Source organism: Urocampus carinirostris, chromosome 5 (assembly GCF_059441175.1).
Source record: "Urocampus carinirostris isolate Australia breed hairy pipefish chromosome 5, RoL_Ucar_1.0, whole genome shotgun sequence".
Taxonomy (NCBI): Eukaryota; Metazoa; Chordata; class Actinopteri; order Syngnathiformes; family Syngnathidae; genus Urocampus; species Urocampus carinirostris.
Window position 1 is genome coordinate 29,719,490 of NC_142353.1, and position 14,140 is coordinate 29,733,629.

The 14,140-nt window shown below is 40.4% G+C and overlaps 1 protein-coding gene across 4 annotated transcripts in view; it reads right to left on the reverse strand.

Annotated features, from left to right (window-relative positions):
- The window catches only part of rtkna (rhotekin a), a 124,796-nt gene that overhangs the window by 7,131 nt on the left and 103,525 nt on the right, over positions 1 to 14,140 (reverse strand). For all 4 annotated transcript variants that reach the window (XM_088336410.1, XM_088336411.1, XM_088336414.1 and 1 more), the window contains exons 2-9: positions 9,709 to 9,970; positions 8,698 to 8,751; positions 7,687 to 7,804; positions 7,373 to 7,597; positions 4,504 to 4,598; positions 4,085 to 4,191; positions 2,607 to 2,738; positions 1,130 to 1,295 (exon numbers count right to left, since the gene is read on the reverse strand). In XM_088336410.1, the coding sequence (XP_088192536.1) occupies positions 1,130 to 1,295; positions 2,607 to 2,738; positions 4,085 to 4,191; positions 4,504 to 4,598; positions 7,373 to 7,597; positions 7,687 to 7,804; positions 8,698 to 8,751; positions 9,709 to 9,970 (1,159 nt within the window). The remainder of the gene's footprint in view (positions 1 to 1,129; positions 1,296 to 2,606; positions 2,739 to 4,084; positions 4,192 to 4,503; positions 4,599 to 7,372; positions 7,598 to 7,686; positions 7,805 to 8,697; positions 8,752 to 9,708; positions 9,971 to 14,140) is intronic.

The following is a 14,140-nucleotide window of genomic DNA, read 5'->3' on the forward strand; positions in this document are numbered from 1 at the left end:
TGTAAGAACGAAATGTCGATACACCTGACCCGTTGTAGCGAGCCAATGCAGCCGCAGCCAACAGAGGGCGCCGCCATTTTACCAATGTTATAAGTCTTAGGTATGACTCGGCCGAGGCGCGAACCAGCGACCTCCCAGTCTCAAAGCGGGCGCCCTACCATCTAGGTTACTGAGCTACTCTCCATGTCTTTCCATTATAATGTCCTAGGACAGGGGTGTGCCACATAGGGCCCTTTCAACTTTTTAACCCGGCCTGCTGAACAAAAATGGTAGAAATATAATGCTTAAATTTAGAAATGTATTAATATAAATAAATTGACTACTATCACACTTTTCTCTCGTTGCTTTTATCTCATGTATTCATTTTGTTTATCAAGATATGCAATAAAGGTTCTGCAATAAAAATACTTTTGATTTAGCCTTATTGTATTTTGAGTGTTTCCAATTCAAATGATCAAATTTAGTGCCTAAAGGTGCTATATGGAACTATCAACTCATTGACGCCATCTTCTGGCTTTTGTCATCAATGCATTATGTTGCGCGTGCAAGTACATGCATTCCTTAGATACACTCGAATAAACATTTCTTTGTTCATCTTAAGACATCTAAAATTGAAATGAATTGCTTACAATTATGAAACTAATGTCAAAATATAATTAAATCATTTTATGTTTCCCTACAGTAAAATATATTTTTTCATAATGATCTGGAAAATGAATAGATTTCCTTTCATTATATTTATATAAAAAAACATTGGATTATATAGGAGCCAATCAAGTGAAACAAGAAAATCCAATTAAATATTAGTCAACTTGAGTGAATAAAAAATAATAATTATAACAGAGATCTTCCTCTGTAAATTTAATACGGTTTAAGGAAAATCCTCAAGTCATGTTTATTTGTATAGCCCTTAATCACAAAGAGTCTCAAAGGGCTGCACAGACCACATATTATTGCAAACCACAGACTATTACACCATCTCCTGATCTACAACCTACACGAGGGCAAGGAAAAACTCAAAAACCTCAACATGAGGAAAATGAAGAAACCTTGAGAAGGGACTGCACATAAAGTAATCCCTCACAGTCCAACAACCGATATATGCTATGGAATAACAAGTGTTACTCACTCATGTCATAGAAATGCTGCCAGAAGGCCTCCATCCACCTGTGCGTCTCCTCCCGACTGTCCGTGGTGAGGATATGTGTCACGTCTTCGCCACCGTACTGATTACTGATGCAAACCTTTTGCGCTTTGCCCTCAGCGTCTTTCTCGGACACTCGGATCCTCGTCTCCTGCAGGCAGAGGGAAAAAAAAACAATCAGGCTACATAAAATGGCTCATCTGTCTTTGTGCAATCACACTTGCAGTAAATATAAAAAGTCTAGCGGGACTCCAGGGCTTAATTGGTCCTCGCCAGGGTCTCAAACTTTTATATAAAAAGAAAGTCCTCACAAAGTGCAAAACTGTGAAATTGGTTAATAAAAATATTTTTGTTCATTATAGCTTATATGAAGCTGTTGTTTTTTAGTCAAATATGGCTTTCAACATTTTGAGTTGCTGACGACTCCTAAACTAGTTTACAGTCAGGGGGTCACAAACAAAAAACACCCCTTTGGCTGTACGTTACTAAGGCATCTTTTATATGAACCTCAATAAACAATTTATGTTCACTGTTGATACACTTTATCATGGAACATCACAGAACAAACTGTGAGAAGGGAGGGGCTGAGGGGTGGACTGCCGCAGCAGCACATTGAGCACAGGATCAATTTGAAACAGATTGTAATACAGAGGACAAAAAAAAAAAGAAAAAGATTTAAAGCAGGAAAATGATCCCTTTTAGGACTAATTTTAATTATATTACTGGCTCCAAAACAGTGTGCATTGTCCATCACTGACAGAAGAATCTGAATCAGTCCCTCAAAGTTCAGCACTTCCTAAATGCCAGTATTCAGTAGAGACTAAAGAAATTTTAGTCTTTGTTATACACATTTTAATTTATATTTTTGCGTGATTTTCAGAGGTGTTGTTTCAGGCAACATTAGTTAGAAGCTGAATCGTAAATAGTTCTTGTACTTAATAGTTTTTTTTTAGAGCATTGAAGAGTTACTATTTATACATTTGATTTTGTTGTGTAGTTTGTCTTTCAAGGATTTGTGTTGCTTGACTTTAAAATTGCTTAGTATAAAAAAAGTTAAACTTAGTTCACTGCAGAGTGAAAAAATACGATAGTATGATACATTTATACTTATTTCAAGCATAGTATATCGGTTAAAGCAACAAAAACATCTAAAAAGCCGTTTGGGAGCCGAGTTGAAAGAGCCTGTCCTCTGAAAAGAACCGGAATTCCTATTACCAATAGTTTTATACGTCTCTTGATCATAACAATATAGGGGGCACGGCCCCCGGACCCCCTTAGACTGTCCACCCTCCGGGGTCTCACAAAATTCTATGGGAAACACCGAGTTGTGGATTTATTCTACCAAAAGTCACTAGATGGCAGTGCTGCAGGGTTTATAAGCCGCACCCCAGGCCCCCCTTATGGTGTTTGATCAGGAATGAAGTCACTGATGTTGGCTCAAGTTGAGAACTTTTGTAGTGACCTTGTTGATGGCGATGGTGAAAGCCGGGTCCACGCCGTCCTGGGCGTCTTCTTGTCGTTGGTAGCAGGACAAGCTTGTCCCTTTCAAGATGGCGTAGACTTTAGTCCAACTATGAGGGCCACTTCCCAACTGCTGTGTGAGGAATACAATATTAGCGTCAAGTTTTATTTTTTTCATTATACAGTATACAGTTGACCCTCGGGTTATGGCGTCCCTACCTTACATCTAGTCACATTACATTGTGGAATAAGTTGACATGATCACGGTTCTAATCTCTGGAAACAAGTGGTCATTATTCGTCTTCCATTCTGTTTTTTGGATGGGACTCGTAGACATCTTTGAAATCTACAAACAGTCCTTTAAAAGTCCACAAGCTTGATCATTTGTCATTTTTTCATAACTCGCGAAAACTATCAAGAAAATGGTAAAAAGCAGATTCTATACTGGCATGTGTGTTTTGATGCATATCATTGTTTAAAATCTTTTTTTTCTCTTTAAAGTCTTTATTACATGTTTAGCCTGGAGTGCAATGTATAATCTGTTTACTACGTTGAAAATAAAGACAATTCCTTTATGGAACCCATCCCAGCCATCTTTGGGCAGTGGGCATGGGACACCATCAACTGGTTGGAATCCAACTCAATGCAATTCAAATGCATGGTAAAAAATACGAATGACATTTTTTCTTAACAGCCTCAAAGGTAGAAAAGATCTACAGTGCTATTGCTGCTAGTGGTAGAAAAGCGGTATTACACTCCAGTCCTCAAGGCGTTAAAACAGTGAATTTTACCACCAAGCCAGATGTACTCATGAAAATAAACCTGGTATGGTACCTGTTTTCGTTACCCATAGGATCGTGGCCCCTAATTTAGCCCATCAGAATGCAAAACACAATACATGATGCATCCATGAAGTGGCAAAATAGTGAAAAGTAAACCGGGGGATAGTGAGGGATTACTGTAATATTTAGTGTACAGACACTTCCCTACTCACGAATAAGTTCCGGACGATCGTTCGTAAGTTGACATTTTTCGTAAGTTGCTTCAATGCTATATTATATATTATTTATGTTTAGGGTTTATATAAGTATGTTTAAGGCTTGTATACGTAACCTGTATTGTTTTGTCCAAAAAACAAACATTTCATAAAATAATATGCTCTATAAAGATAAATGAAGTTAAGTTTAACTCCGAAAAAGGTGCACAATACAAAATCTAACTTACAGGAATGTCTGGATATTTTTTGACATCCCGAAAAAGATGTTCGTATGTGCCGTTGTTTGTAACTTGAAAGTTTGTAAGTAAGGGAGTGTCTGTTCATATTTATTTTGAATGCTTCTCCTTGGCTTTACACTTGCATGGGCTAATTACTGTAGGTTTCAACCCCCCACCATATGACAACTTCACCTTGAAATGCCCACCTGAGAATGGATTAATTTTGGTATCCCGGGGGTTTACTGTACTTAGCTTCCAACTTACCGACACCTTCAAAAGTCCGCTCATCATCTGCTGGGTCATGCACTGAGGCTGTGCTGCGAGGCGACAACACACGCTTCCGTAGAGAGGCAACCAGTACGAACACTCTTCTACACAAAAACACACACAAAAAAAGGTTAATCGACCGAAGCCCGCCTGTCGACAAGCCCTCTAGCCGTTTACCGTTAAGGCAAAACACAAAGTGCAAAATTGTGAAGGCTGGATAGAGGTTTTCGAGGACAGCTGAAAGATAAAACAGCGGGGAACCCCTTTATCGCTTCAACCACTTCTACACTCGATGACCTTGACCACGAGTGTCTGTCAGACAGTGTTGGAGGAGGGTGAGGCACACAGGAGGAAAGCAGGATGACAGATGGGTAATTGGGCAGAGGAGAAAAAGAGAAAGCGGGACGGATGCTCACCGTTGCCGGAGATTGTGAGGTCGTGCGTACGGAAATTGTCCTGGGCGTGTGACAGCGACAGGGTGGTATGAGCCAGCAGGTGGTACTTGGGGCCGCTGTGGAGAGGTCACAAGTTTTAGAATGACCTGTCATGCACCCTGTGCAGCCATTTTAGTGGAGCAATTTCCTTAACTAAGGGGGTAGGTTTGATCTTGGATTTGGTGGGGAACACTGTTGGGACGAACACGTACAAAGGAACACGTTCCTGGAACGCAGTTACCTTTCTCTGTATTGGAACGTGTTTCTATTAAAATGTTGTTATTCCACTGCTTGTTAGAAAACGATCAAGATTCTCAACATCCTGATTGCTAACTATTCCTCCTTCACCCATCATGTGGCTTACAACCCTTAATCCACTGTTAGAAGAAATGGAGGATGGTCATTGCTTACATATCTGTAAAAAGTACAATTGAATACAGTTGCGGTTCTGCCATCTCAAGCATATTCTCTCGAGGGACATTCTTCCTACTCTATAAACTCTCATCTAAGGCATATTCACAACTATAAAAAGAAATACCATAAATTCCGGACTATAAGCCGCTACTTTTTCCCCAAACGTTCAACCCTGCGGCTTCTTCAGTGATGCGGCCAATTTATGTAATATTTCTAACAGCCGCCAGCGGCGCTTGAGTACAAAAGGTAAGGTTTAGACCGGTGGAATATATGCGCCGAGGAAGACTGCAACTTCTTAGCTTGTGCACGAATTAAATTAGCGTAGAAATATCCTCACTATGCAAATTGCAAAAAGAAAGGCACGTGTGCGAGCGTGTTGCCAACGTGTTTTTGAATAAGGGAGCGTGGTACGACGTCTATATGTCATGGTCTCTTTCCCATACTGGGGAAGACGACTTTGATGACGTCAGTTATAAGGAGGATGATGAGGACAGTTTACCGTAATTACTACAAGTACGGTATGTTTTTTTAACAGAGCCATTTACTGTGTTGCGAGCGTGTTGCTAGTAGCATTTTGCTACCCTTGACAGGCACGGTTTGGGATGAAAGTTATAATATTATTATTAAAGCTTTAAAAACTCTCTCGCTGTACCGGCTTTCTTTGTAAATATGTGTAACCATGTATAATATGTATTTGCAACTGTATATTTTTGTAATGTATTTATTTTAGAGACTTATTCTGATATATTTTCCACGGGCGAATCAAAAAGAAGGGGCGAAAACAACAGGGGCTGACGGGAAGTGGAGTAAAGGTGAGACGTGTTTGTGGACACAGAAGACAATAGTGGATATATATTTTTGCCACCCTTACCTTTGGAAATATACATTTTTTTCCCTTGGATTATTTTCAACGGGACCCGGACTCAGCAGGTCTGCATCAAACCTTAAGTACCGGTATAATTTTCCGTTAATTTTGCCGGCTGTGGTTTTTGGACTGTGTACTTTATATTCAGTTACAATCGCGGGACTCAAAGTCGGGTTTGGGTTGAATTTGTGATTGTGTTACATGTTTTAATGTGGGCTCATGCGGCTTATATACAGGTGCGCCTTGTGTAAGTACAAAAGCAGTTATCCTCTTAAAATGTGGTGGGTGCGGCTTATAATCAGGTGCGCTCTATAGTCTGGAATTTACGGTACTAAAACTGGGGTCAGTTTATAGGCACAGAGTTGTTTTAAGTTTAGCGAATAGTAAGCAGCGCATGGGGAGGGGCCTGGCTTATACAGAATCATCAAAACCAATGGGGTGGCAAACACACTCACAGAATGTATGGTAAAAATGTGCTAACATTTGGTCTTTTTGTTATTAACATTATGTTTGCAATGCACCATGCCTGGGGAAAAAAATAAAACGTCGGGTTCAAAGCAACTTACGACCATTCGACTTACGAAAAACGGTAGATACGAACGTTTTTTCGGGATGTCGAAAAATTTCCAGACATTGCAGTTAGATTTTGTATTGTGTGTACTTTTTTCCGAGTACAGGACAGTACTGTAGTTCTTCTTTCCGCCACTACCAGCGTGTGGCGCTGTGAGAGCTCACCCAGCATCCACCCGGAAGGGAAAAAAATCCGCTTCCTCTTCCTAGTTTGTGTGAAAACATTCTATACTGTATCTCCAGCGCGTTAAGAACTTTGACATTTTTATTGTCTAATATCTCATTCATCCATCCAATAGGGTTGGTGTGAAGTGTAAAGAAGATGCGAGCCCTTTCTTTTGAAACAAAAGTGGAATAAGAAAGCTTGGTGCGGTTGAGAAAAATGGTTGGATTGTTTTTTTCGGCCACTTTTTAGCACGGAGGAGGAAGTACAGGAAGCGTCTGTATTCAAATATTGAAGTTTGGCACAGATAGAAAAAAAGTGCACAATACGACGGAATATTCTATAATATAGAATAAAGGACCCAAGTGTTTGTCAAATAGCCTAACAGTAAGCAAAAATACTTACAAATGTACTCTATACGCCTTTTTGGATGAAGTGCGAAAAAAAGAGAGAGGCAACATCGGAGAATGCAAGTACTTCGTTGGATCAAGAGAACCTCATGCAACTAAATACAGTGTCGAGGCGCCCTCTCTCGGACCAAAATGCTATTACATAGTAGTCACTGGGTCAAGGGGACGTCGTGCAACGAAATTTGATCTTAAGGCCGTCCTCTGCTGGATCAAAATTGTACTACAAGCATGTCCCCTCAACAACCCGACTAGACTACATCACCACAAAGTTCCATGCACTCAAATTCGCATTGAATCAACTTGCTGAGTGACGCATAAACTACGGGACACAACGAACCGCTGATGAAGTTTGAGGCCAACGCTTTTAATAATCTATTTTCTCGATTAGTTTTTGCAGCCTTAAAGTAGAGGATTACAGAACAGACTTACGCCACAGAAGGAACGGGCAGCAGGAGAGGAGAAGCCCCGCCGTTGCTCACCGGGCTGCATGACCCGGGCTCCATGGCCGCCCTCAGTTTCTTCCCGGCCGAGCGACCCAAAGAGGAGCTCAGCTTGCTGGCAAGCTTCCTGGGGGTACTCCCCCCTGAGAAGTCCTCCTCCAAGCAGCAGCTATACAACTCCACGCGTAACTCGAAAGAGGGGCCGGCTTCGCTGCTGTTACAAAAAACAAAAATATACAGTCAGTTTCATTCACTTAAAAGACTTTTGGGCTGAATTTGAAGGGGAATTAGAACAAAACTTACAATACGATAGTGTTGTCGAAGCAAATGTCAGTGAGCGTGCGGTCTACAATCACCATGTCTGTATCGAAGATCTCGCCTCCTAACTGCAGGAGGCAGAAAACTGCGCAGCGATGGAGCTCTGCAAGCGACAACATCAAATTGAGGCTCTCTCTGGAGAAAATGTAGTCAAGTCAATGCTTTGGCATCATCTCGTGGCAACCTTAAGAACATCAGATCTTGGAGATGGATCCAATATAGGCAAGCATTCAAATCCATTCAAAATAATATCATGAATCTGTTTGTATGTGTGTATGACTTATAGGCTTTGGAAAGGATGAACCTGTTTTAGTGAAAATTCACACTTTAGCTAGGTTTCGGGGGTTCGTGTCAAGGCACCACCAATAAATATATTAGAAAGATTGATAAACATCTACTCTTGTTTACAAGCAGCTCTTTGCAAACTAGGAAGTGGGGGCTTCCTCAATGTGTGGACTTCTGCTATCTAATGGTGATTTTTCTTACTGAAATTATTCCCAGAGGCTTAATACTTAGGAATAAGTTGCGGTAAACCCTTAATAATTTTTTTTTAAAATAAATAAATAACATATTTTAACAATGCTACTGAAAACGTATTTATCAGTACGGCACCAAATGAGTTAAACAGATGTTACCCATTCTGCTACATACACAATACGACACGATGAGGGAGACACGTGGTTTAGTCGTCTTTGCCTCACGGCTCAGACTGCGTCTCGGTGTGCCAAATGACCTCATTAAGCTTTGTTAAAAGTCCACTACCTGTCTCACGGGGTCACTTGGACATGCAGGCCACGGCAATTCATTCCAGGCAAGCGATTGTGCACGTATGAACCCACATTGACTTCCTCAAGATGCCAAAGATTTTAAATTTATGAAAGATGAAAAAAGATGCTTTTTGCTCTGTATTGATCCAAGGACAACAACTGCATACTTCCGCTTATCACTGGCTTAAGCATGCGTCATTCTGCAGGGATCACAAAAACGAATCCTCACCTCCTTTGTTCTTGAAGTACTCTGTGTCTTTCCACATGAGAGGTATACGGAGATCTGTAAAAATATATACATACATACAAATAAAACAAAGGGATTACTATATAAGTCTTCAGTATTGTTAATGTGTGTTTAAAGGGTAAAAGTCCACCGTTCAAATCCTTGACAAAAAAAGAAACAAATAACAATGACGGGTGGATAATAAAAAAAAAAACAGCGAACGAGAAGCCACCCTCCTCACTAATTAAAAAAAAGTACAATAAAATATGAAAATTCAGGTTTGCTCCGGTCTCAGTCCCTCAAATCAAGTTAATTTGTAGGGCTCAGGCTCGATTCTTTAGGCCCAATCATCCCTATAGCCACAACTAATCAAATGGTTTTCGATGACATTAAAGACCATCCATCCATCCATTATCCGGACTGCTTATCCTCAGTAGGGTCACGGGGGAGCTGGAGCCCATCCTAGCTATCTTTGGGCAATGGACAGGGGACACTCTGAACTGGTTGCCAGCCAGTCGCAGGGCACACAGGGACAGACAATTTGCTCACTCATTCACACCTTGGGACAATTTGGACCGGCCAATTTACCTAACATGTATGTTTTTGAAATGTGGGAGGAAACCGGAGTGCCCGGAGGAAAACCACGCAAGCACGGGGAGAACATGCAAACTCCACACAGGAGGTTCGATCTCATGACCTCAGAACTGTGCCGCACACGCGCTAACCACTGCTCCGCCGTGCTGCCCTGACATTAAAGACCATTTTAATCTGTTCTAACCAGTTTCACTATCGTGAATGAGACGAGCGGCGTACTCCACTCAATAATCGTGCATTTTCCTTTTCTCAGCGGCGACGCAATGGGCGAGAGAGACCGTCAGCACGCTCAATAAACGTTTCAGCATGCGCTAATGAAGAGTCTGCCTGGTAAAAATCAGATTACACGCCACAATGGCTCAAAAATCTATCCGCCTCGCTGACCTCACGAACAAGGTTTCAAGTATCAAATGCACTTACCCGAAATAGCTACTTTGCCCTTGCACGGCAGCCGGTCGTCCATGGGCCCGGCGTCAGAGGACCTTCGCGTCACCTTCTGCATGACCTGAGCCTCCTTCATCTTCTGCAGCTCCGACATGTAGGCCATGATGCGGGTGCTGCAGGTCTGGAGGCTCTTGGCCGCCTCCAAGGTCTGTTCTCGCTGCGAGCAGGCAGCTAGCAGCTTGCAGGCCCCGTCGCGCATCCGGATCTCATGGTCGATTTTCTTCTGGATGTCGCTGTCCTGCAAGAACAAGAAAGTCGGGCGTAAGGTTTTTGTGTTCTTGTTTTTTTTTTCTTAAACACATGGTATACAAGAAGGGCTGCAACAACTCATTGATAAAATAGATACAAATCGATTATTGAAAGCGTTGGTAACAGATTACATATGGATTTGTTGTGTCACGCAATTAACGCGGCAGTCAGAATTTTAGTTTAATGCAAATAAAAGAGTGCATTGAATTCCCTCTTGATCGGGTGACAATCTTGTAGTAGCACTTTGGTCCAGCAGGGGGCACTTCGTAAACATGTTTTGATGCACAAGGTCATGACGAAGGGACTTGGTCATCTTTTTAGAAAAAAAAAAACAGCTTGACTCGTTAACACTAGATGCATTTCTTCGCTACTCTGACCACACTGCTTAACTACGCTTATACTCGCCATATTGGGCCAGCTAGACTACAATCACTGTATACAGAAAGCAAGAATAGGAAGTGGGGAATTCCTCAATGTGTGGACACAGATCTGATCAAAACCACTGTTCCCATTATCCGATGGTTGATCAAACTGAAATCATTCCAAGAGGCTTGATACTTAATGATTAACTGTGCTCCACACTTTATAATAGATTTATCAAAATAAAACAAAGGAAACGTAGTTTTAGGTTTTAGCACCCAAGGTCAATGTTTCTGTATTATGGCACTAAATGAGTTGAACATGAATTTGTGTAAACAATTGCACAACCTATGCCATGTTCAATTTGGGAAAACTAATAAGCGAAAGCCCGGCTCAAACCACATAAGGGTGAGTCCAGTTGGGGCAGCCCTAAGCGTGACCTGCTCCAGGGAGCTCCGGTATTAATAGCGGCTTCATTAATGGGCTTTTCCTTCAGGGCAGCCCAGAATAGAAAACAAGTAGCCCACATCTCACGCTGAGCCTCAAGTCGAACCAGAAACTGCACCTGATACTAGATGATACATATATGCATCAGATACAGTTCACAAACACAGCAAAATCTAGCACCAGATGGTTTATAAATAGAATAACGTGAAACAAAACAAGTGGGTGTATTAATTGGTTTAGGTCAAGGTTTTAGTATTGCTCCACTTTGAACATCCGCAAAAATTTGATCATCTTGAATCCAAATGATGTGTTTTTGTATAAAACAACCAAAATGAGGGATTTTTTTAAAAAATTTAAGCTACTAAGGAAGCAGCAACAAATCAATTATTAATAGATTTGGCCATTTATTTCCTCATCGATTTGTTGTGTTGCATGAATGAGCCACTAGGCATGTTAAATCGATGCAAATTGCATTTTGTTGTAAGTTATGGGGTATTCGTCCCACTTTGGCCCGGCAGAGGGCGCACAAATACCGTTTTTTATAAAAGTTTTTTACATATCCTTTAAATCAAAACAAAATTGACATGAAACAGTCAAACACTATACAGTTAACAGTTTCCAAGGGAACAGCAAGCGCTGCATAAATACAGAAACAAAAATCAGAAAATAAATTGATAAAATAATTATAATGATGACACGTTTAACTCAACACAAGGGGCAGATTCTTAAGCATAATAAATATCATTTGCACATTTGAATTGTTGATCGTATTCAAAGATTTAACAGAAAACCCAAATGTGTTGACTACATTTCGGAAAGTAGGTTAGGAGATATGATGGCATTTTGTCATTTTAACTATTATTGCACACAGTTTGTTTGTTGTTTTGACTATTATGTACTGCATAAATCATTATCACGATTGGCCAATCATGTTGCTGTTGTTTACATTTCAAAACCCTTAAAGGCAGATTTTCTTTGGAGCCAGAGATTTATTAAAACAAAAGGCCTCACAGGAAGACTTTTATAACAGGTTGGACTTTCCTATCTTGAGTTTGGAATCTCTCCCCTGTTCTCCTTGCAAGTTCAAGTCAAGTAACATTTATTCATTTATTTGTGATGTCTTCAAGAACTCACAGGTTACAATGACACCATCACCTTAAACCAACATGCGGGAAAGGACACACTCAAAACCCCAGCACGAGGAAAATAAGAAACCTTTAGAAGGAGGGTTAAAAGTGGCAACCCCCCTTCCAGGATAACCAGTTCAAAATCCATAGATGTCTTCACTCCTTATTTTAAATAGCTACTAATCTTTAAACTTATAAATTACATATAAATAGTATTTACTATATATCATTTTGTTTTTTTAACGTTTTTATCCGGGATACTGGGGTTTGGAACCTGTTAGGTGATTACTATCAATTTCTACCACCCCCCCATACGGTATTTTCCCCTTTCCCCAGAATGGATTAATGCCTTATCAAGGGGGTCTACTGTTATCATGGCATTAATGCGCATTCCAAGCTTTGAGATGGCACTAGGACCATCTAGTTACAGATGTCCACTCCGTAACCTTTCTGTCCCCATCTGGTCACATTGAGTTGTGTTTGTGTTGTGCGTCACGAGTGCGATCTCACACACGGACACACAACAACTACGCAAACACGCAAGCGTTAGTCGGGGATTTGACGCCTTTGCAGATGGTGCCGAGTGGATTGTTTTACGATGCCTTGTTCTGCTTGAGTAGGCTTTCCTGCTTGGATGACTGACCCTTCAACTCTGACCTGTATCCATAGAAGGCGGCTGAAGTTCAAGCTAGGTCATAAATATGAAATAGTGAAATTATGGGTCAAAAGTGGGGTTCTCAATTTAGCTTTTTTTTGCAGTTGAAGTGAGAAGTTGATAGAGCGAAGGCAAACATTTTTCCCTTTCCCACGGTGGTAATAGAAACGTTTGGGATCCATATGTGTTACGTTTCAATTAGCTGGCCACAATCATGCGTCCCGCCTTCCTCTCCACCCTTTTCCTGCCACTTAGATTTTCACTCCCTCTGCAGAGCGATGCAGACCAACTGGCATGTAGTACAACTAAGTTCAAGTATTCTTTTCTAATGACCCAACTGCGTAGGCTCTAAAACACATATGTAAAATAATGTTGAGAAAAGCAAAATAATAAAAGAATCAAACATCGACTTGCAGTTTTATATATGTCCACCGGATGTCGCCAAAGTCAGGCACCACTTGCAAAGCACCCACTGTAGCTTTATTTGCTGAGTACCCTTTATCATCCTGATAACATTGAGAATGTTTTATAATTTAAAATAAAAGTCACAGACACGCTGTTTAAAACTATAAGAATATATATAATTTGGGTGTCTTTGCCAAAGTTTAAAGCTTTATCGACTTTCTATAATACAGGGGTGGCCAACCCGGTCCTCAAGAGCCTATCTATTATAATATAATAGATATAAAATGTGACAGCAAAGTTCCATATTCAGGTGACCATTTTTATGTAAAAACAAAAGGACCTTAAAGAAATTAAATCGGTCATTAAAATCAGTGTTTGTTTGCTACTAGTCTGCACGAGTTTCCCCAAGTTAGATAAACTGAAGTGGGAATGAATCAAATTGTTGTTTTGTTTTAAAAAAAAAAAATCAGTTGATAAACACTACAAGAGATTAAATCTTAGTGAAAAAAATGAAAAAAAAAATCCTCAATAATAATTTTATAAACAAACCTCTATATCATACTTTAATTGTGAGGCTCTGGAAGGACTCCCAGCCCTCCAGCTAAAAGACACGCTATTGATTCACTAGTCTGGCCCCCGCAAAAATGTTTTATGTATCATGTGGCTCCCAAGCTAAGATAAGTTTGACATCCTTTCTCTTAAAACAAGCAAATATCCACTCTCGACCTAAATGCATGCATTTCATTGAGTTGCAAAAAAATACCACAAAATGTGATTGATAATTAGATGAATCTTTTATGTGATCATTAAAATACATTTTGAAAGCGAGGGTACACATCAGACATTTACAATCGATGATTGAGACGAATAATAAGAATAAGGAGTCCTGTAAGGGCATGGCAGTTTGCAAGTTGAAGTTTTAAAATCAGTTTTAATTTGAATCTGCCTCTCCTCGCCTCGTGTTATGCTAATAGCTTATCGGCATTTTCATGAGACAGTGACGCTTCTTACCAGCTGTGTGTCATACAGTAGGTAGTGTAGCTTTAAGTTACTTGTCTGTCATTGTGCACACACCTGAAAAAATCTGTCAGAGGGTTACATTACTTGTTGCTCTCCCTTCTGTCATTGTTTGCGTGCTATCCTCATTAAATATTGAAACGTATAC